The sequence below is a fragment of the Eurytemora carolleeae genome, unplaced genomic scaffold (genome assembly GCF_000591075.1).
Source record: "Eurytemora carolleeae unplaced genomic scaffold, Eaff_2.0 scaffold5, whole genome shotgun sequence".
In the NCBI taxonomy this organism is placed as follows: domain Eukaryota; kingdom Metazoa; phylum Arthropoda; class Copepoda; order Calanoida; family Temoridae; genus Eurytemora; species Eurytemora carolleeae.
In genome coordinates, this window is record NW_019396741.1 from 479,080 (window position 1) to 486,108 (window position 7,029).

Genomic DNA, 7,029 nt, shown 5'->3' on the forward strand with positions numbered 1-7,029 from the left:
GATCTGTTTTCACTTCTATCTAACAATCCTATATATATTCTCATTGATCTGTTTCCACTTCTATCTAATAACAGTCCTATATATTCTCCTTGATCATTTTCCACTTCCATATAATGATCCTAAATATTCTCCTTGATGAAAGTAAAATTGAGCAGAAATGAAGCTATGCACTATATATCTGCGAGGGTGCTGTGGGGTGCTCTAGGTGCTAAGAATGCGCGTCAGTTCGTGCCTAAGCGTCTGTGCGTATACTCTGTACGCTATAAGTCCGCGCGTCAAAAAACGCGCGTGTGCGTCAATATCCGGTTATCTGCGTACTGTTAGTAAATAAACCAAAAAGACAAATTAAATCAAAATAAAATGCGGGCATTAATTCTTATAATTCCTTTATTAAGTTTAACCAAAGGTAAATTTAATAAAAAAATTTTATGTTTATTATTTTTTTAGGCAAACGAAGATATTTAATTATTATGATATTTTTGAAATTTGTAGCTCTCTTTGCAGGATTAATGGGAGGAAATGGAGGGGGTGAGGGGTGGAAATGAAAGTGCCCCCCCCCCTCCTCCCTTTTTTTAAGGAAGGTCACAGCCTTGCAGTTTGATATTCTTCTTTAAAGAAAGTTACCTGATATTTAGCTAACATCAATTCATATCTCTGCAAAGATAACTTAAATATTGAAGTAACAGAGAGAACCAGAAAACAGTGGAATTATCGTTCTCTGTTTCTAATTTTGCTGGAGAAACTTGTCCTAAGCATTCTGTAATTTGTAATTTTGCAGCAAATTTTTCTTTGAAAATGCTTAGGACACAAGTACAGAAATTTATATCTTAGAAAGACTAAGAGGACCATGCTTCCCAGGATTTCTGGTTCTAACTGTATCTTTGTGATTTTTGGCACAACTTGGATATAAGTTATCCCATGTGAAAACAAGTAAAACATTATAGGATAGATTTCTTAAAATATCAGCCAGATAAATAAAGCGATAAGATAGACATATAGATAGAACGAAAAATGGATAGATAGACAGATGGACAAGTAGACAGACAGATAGATAGATAGATAGATAGATAGATAGATAGTTTAGACAGAGTACGGAAGTAGAACGGATGTGAATTTGATGATAATTATACCCTGTAGGAAGAATTTAACTCCATTTTGTGGTTCAAGCGCACATGCAACATTTCATACTAGGAATGGATCTGAATCTGTATCTGTATCTGTATCTGTATCTGTATCTCTGTATCTGTATCTCTGTATCTGTATCTGTGTATCTGTATCTCTGTATCTGTATCTCTGTATCTGTATCTGTGTATCTGTATCTCTGTATCTGTATCTCAGTATATCAGTATCTTTATCTCTGTATCTGTAGATAGATAGATAGATAAATAGATGAATAGAAAGATAGATATAAAGATAGATTAGATAGATAGATAGATAGATAGATAAATAGATAGATAGATAGATAGATAGATAGATAGATAAAAAGGTAAATAGATAGATGGATAGATAGATAGATAGATAATAGATAGATATTATTAGTAAATATGTGAAGACGACTTTTAAGATATTTTTTTTAATTTCAGGTCAGTCTTCTCCAGAAGAGCTGTGTAAAGACAGAATATCAGACGAATATTTCAGGTCTGTGGTACATCTTTTTTCATTTTTATCTTAAAAATAAATTTAAAACTCAAGTTTTAGAACAAAATAAACTTCTCAAGTCGTGGCAAATTTTTTCGTCCAAAAAAGTTTTTTCTACTCTTTGGATTTGTCGGAGAAAGGAATTTAGGAGATTATAAAAGACGCAATTTTACTGATTACTCAACACATATTTTGCAACCTGGTGTTTTATTTAAACCTTTTAACCAGATATTTCATTCTTTGACTGTTTAACCTCTTATTTATAAATATCAAAGGTCAAACACTCAAAGGTTTATAGTTCTGAATATTTTGTCTTAATTGACGTTGTTGTCACAATTGGGTAAAGGATTAAAGGTCTTCAAATTTGTTCGATTAGTATTTTCCCCTTTAAAATGAAGACATGCAAAATACACAAAAAATGCTAAAAGATAATTGTAATTATGTTTCTGAATTAATTTCAATTTTCCCTTGATTTAGATTAAAAGCTGAACCGGAAGGAGATTGCAGAGATGTTGTCAGGTATTTCCTATTCTTTAAAGGGACTCTCAACGTGATTTCCTATTCTTTAAAGAGACTGTCAACGTAATTTCCTATTCTTTAAAGGGACTGTCAACGTTATTTCCTATTCTTTAAAGGGACTTTCAACGTAATTTCCTATTCTTTAAAGGGACTGTCAACGTAATTTCCTATTCTTTAAAGGGACTGTCAACGTAATTTCCTATTCTTTAAAGGGACTGTCAACGTGATTTCCTTTTTTTAAAGGGACTGTCAACGGTATTTCCTATTCTTTAAAGAGACTATCAATCTTTTTCTTATTACTTAAAGGGACGGTCAACCTTATTCCCTTTCTTTAAAGGGACGATCAACGTTTATCTATTATTTAAAGGAACTGTCAACGTTTTTCCTATTTATTAAAGAGACTATTATCAAATCTACCTATATTCAAAGAGTCGCATGCCAGATTCAAAATGCTACCCCCTTTAAGCCCTAATCTGGGTGAAAGTTATGAAAGTTATGTTTTTTATTTGAAAATAAAAAACTTGGTTTGTGGTTTTTCGTAAAAGTGGCTTGCGAAAAATTGGCAATACATATATGTCATCCTTGGTCAGGGAGGGTCACTTGCCGTCACGTATACAGCCTCTTTATATAAGTTAATAGTAATGCAAGGAATGATAACATTAGTGTTAAGTGTACACATTAGTGTTCAGTGTACACATAAATGTTCAGTGTACACATTAGTGTTCAGTGCACACATTAGTGTTCAGTGTACATATTAGTATTCAGTGCACACATTAGTGTTCAGTGCATACATTAGTTTTCAGTGTACACATCAATGTTCAGTGTACACATGAGTGTTCAGTGTACACATTAGTGTTCAGTGGACACATTAGTGTTCAGTTACACATTAGTATTCAGTGCACACATTATTGTTCAGTGCACACATTAGTGTTCAGTGCACACATTAGTGTTCAGTGTACACACTAGTGTTCAATTCACACAATATTGTTCAGTGTACACATAAGCGTTCAGTGTGCACATTAGTGTGCAGTAAACACATTAGTGTTCAGTGCACACATAAGTGTTCAGTGCACACACTAGTGTTCAGTGTACACATTAGTGTTCAGTGTACACATTAGTATTCAGTGCACACATTAGTGTTCAGTGTACACATTAGTGTTCAGTGTACACATTAGTATTTAGTGTACACATTAGTATTCAGTGTACACATTAGTATTCAGTGTACACATTAGTGTTCAGTGTACACATTAGTATTCAGTGCACACATTTAGTATTCAGTGTACACATTAGTGTTCAGTGTGCACATCAGTGCAGTGTACACATTAGTATTCAGTGCACACATTAGTGTTCAGTGTACACATTAGTGTTCAGTGCACACATTAGTAATCAGTGTACACACTAGTGTTCAGTGCACACATTAGTGTTCAGTGCACATATAAGTGTTCATTCCGCACATTTGTGTTCAGTGTACAAATTAGTGTTCAGTGTACACATAAGTGTTCAGTGCACACATTAGTGTTCAGTGTACACATTGCAGTGTTCAGTGTACACACTAGTGTTCAGTGTAAACATTAGTGTTCAGTGTACACACTAGTTTTCAGTGTAAACATTAGTGTTTAGTGTACACATTAGTGTTCAGTGTACACATTAGTGTTCAATGAACACATTAGGGTTTAATGTATACTACAGTGATAACCAGAAAACAATGGAATAGAAAGACAACATTATAGGAATACTTAAGTGTGTTGATGTTGTTACAAAGCAAATATTGTGACTAGTAACTTAAAAAGCACTGTTTAAATGAAATGGGTCTATTTACACTGTACAATTACTAATGTTCATTGAACAAGTCCAAACTTGAGTTTAAAAATCGTCTTCCTATTTCAGAATTTTCTGTTTATCACTGTAATTTGAAACAAATGAAAGCGTTATACAAAAAGAATATGTCAACGGGTATTTTAAAATTCACGAAACACCCGATATTTTATTTGAAGACAATTTAACCATGATCTTACAACACTCAAAATGTCACAGTGGGGTAGAATGATCAAAATTTGAAACTTTGTGTCATAAAAATCAGATTAGCTCTTTAACATTTTGAAAATTATCCCCTTTAATAATTTAAATATACTTGTTTTCAGTTTTGGAAAACATCTTTTGTTTAATTTTTGTTTGGATAACAAAATCTGAGTGGTTGTTGAACTCCTAAATCTGTAAAATAACTTAATCTTTAATGCGCGTATTTGGTAGATTTAGTATATTTAATAAAATACTAGGTATAATTTAATATTAGGAATTCAAGGGAAAAGATTAGGTTTTCATATCCTCATTGCTAGGTAATTTAGCTTCTATGTGTATAAATTATGCTAAAACTAAGATATCTGGATTACGTATATTACATACATTACCGTTGGAAACCTCGAAACAGGGAGAAATGTGATTTTTGAAATTTCAAAAAAAGAAATTGAAAATTTTAACTTATTTTTAAATTTTAATCTGAGTTTGGTATATCCTAAAAGCAACATTCTTTATTGCTTCAGGGAAAAATGAAAATTTTATTGATTTATTCACTGCACAGGGTGAATTTTTAAAGTCGATATTTTTCATTTAAGTGCTGAAAATCCGCAATATTGATTAAGAAAATCTCCCAATTTCTTGGTGATTGTCTGACATTTGATAATTCCCAAAAAAGCAATGGCTAAAACCAGAAAAAAATTACATGTCTTCCTTAAACAGGTCAAACAGTGTGAAAATACGGCATTTCTCGGCATTTTTTTCCATTTTCTCCATAAAATAATCTTTTCAAACATATTCTATTATGGTTTTTACCAGTTGTAATAACTTTGAAGAACCCTAAATACATGAGAAATCTTCCTGCTTTTAAAATATTAAATTCGTCCTTTATGTGATGTACAAATGTCAAATTGTCCAAATATCGGGTTCTAAGTTTTGAAGTTGCTTCCGAGCCTCTTTAAGCAAAGAAATATTAACAATGGTAGAGATAAACAATTTCTTAATCAAATGTCGCGTTAATAAATATTAAAATCAACTTTTTATTGTACCTTGATATGCTTTGGTAAACATTTTAAAGAAATCGACTTTTAAAAATCACCCTGTAGTATATACTGTATATCTTTTCTTTGAATAACATTTTTCGCTGCTTTTTAAATGATTATAGACAACAAAAAATTAACCTACCAAACTGAATCTAAAGCTAAAAAGGGGCCTTTCTATAACATCAGAATCTTGCACATTATGATAATTATGATTTAAAATTTTTCCTCATTGCCTCAGAACCCTTTTAAAAAAATATTTATTAATTTTCTATCTGATTGATACACATACTTTTACTCAGAACGAATCAATATTTTATGGGGAAAATATTAAAATAAACTTTTTGAAGAACACAAAATAATTCTCTAATTGTCTTTTTATGCTCCAGATGTGATAGAGCCGGTGTAGCCGGGACAATTAGGCTGGCTGCCGTCAGATGCCCTTCAGGACTTGCTTTCGATATTGTTAAACAAACCTGCGATTGGAAAGCAAAAGTAAACAACTGTGACAGCCTTTCAAGTAAGTGTTTTTTTTATATTTTTAGATAAAAAATGTACAATTTTTAATAATTGTGTATAACGTATATTTTGTTCAATATAAACCTATCTAATTTATTTATAATTTACAGAACCCCTTTTGCCCAACGTAGGTACTGATGAATCGGTCTAAGTTATTTTTAATTTGCAGAGCCCTGGTGTGTTCGGCCCAACCTGCCAACTAATGCATTGGTCTAAACTACTGTTAGTTTGCAGAACCCAGTCGTGATCTGCCAAACCTAAAAACGGACGAACCGGTCTAAGTTATTTTAAATTGGCATAGCCCCATTATGTACTGCCCAGCCTGAAAACTGAAAACAGACGAACCGGTCTAAATTATTTTAAATGACATAGCCCCGTCGTGTACTGTCCAACCTGAAAATTGAAAACAGACGAACCGGTCTAAATTGTTTTCACTTTGCAGAGCCGCGTCGTGTTCTGCCCAACCTGAAAACTGACGAACCGGTCTGCGCCGACGGTCTGCTGCAGTGTGGAAATGGAGAGTGTATTTCCAAGGTAAAGAAAATGAAAATAGATGTTATTTTTGTTCTATGCAAATTAACATGGTTTCATTTGTTCCCCTTGTAAATTTTGCACTTCATACCAATTACATAAATAGATATAAAACAACATATTTAATAAATAATCAATTTGTGTCTATCACTTCAAGGCTTTGTTTTGTGACGAGCAGCTGGACTGTGCCGATGGTTCTGATGAGAATGCATGCAGTGTAGATCAGGTCAGAACATTAACCCTATCCTGAGGNATATAATATAGCCCTTAGATATTAGATACTTATATCAGAGTCATTATAGTCTCAACTTTTCAAGGCATATTACTAATTTCCGATTTTTATTTATCCTTATGAAAAGTAACGATTTTTTTAACGATTTCACCCACCTTATGACTTGTAGGCGTCAAAAGTTATTCTCAAATATTTATCTATCCATCTATCTTATTTCTAGTTATCTATCTATCTATTTATCTATCTATCTATCTATCTATCTATCTACATATATGTTTTACTGAGCCTTGAAATATCCTGTAATCCAAGCTCTATATTATCCTTTTTATATTATTGTTGTTAAATTTTGTATTTCAGAATTCTGTCTTGTTTACATTAGCATTTGCATTAGTTTGTACATTAGCTAAATATCTAAATATCTTCTTTCATGAATATTATAGAAGAATATGTTTAATTCTTGTTTTAACAAACTTCTAACTTTGTTCATTACATTTAGGGAATAATTATAATTCTAATATAAACTAACTAAGGGGGGGG

At 32.2% G+C, this 7,029-nt stretch overlaps 1 protein-coding gene across 1 annotated transcript in view; it reads left to right on the forward strand.

Annotated features, from left to right (window-relative positions):
- Positions 1–210: 210 nt before the first annotated feature.
- The window catches only part of LOC111708056 (uncharacterized), a 19,031-nt gene continuing 12,212 nt past the window's right edge, over positions 211–7,029 (forward strand). Inside the window, exons 1-6 of the mRNA XM_023481308.1 lie at positions 211–406; positions 1,584–1,638; positions 2,116–2,157; positions 5,600–5,730; positions 6,172–6,263; positions 6,418–6,486. Of these exons, the coding sequence (XP_023337076.1) occupies positions 361–406; positions 1,584–1,638; positions 2,116–2,157; positions 5,600–5,730; positions 6,172–6,263; positions 6,418–6,486 (435 nt within the window). The 5' untranslated portion in view covers positions 211–360. The remainder of the gene's footprint in view (positions 407–1,583; positions 1,639–2,115; positions 2,158–5,599; positions 5,731–6,171; positions 6,264–6,417; positions 6,487–7,029) is intronic.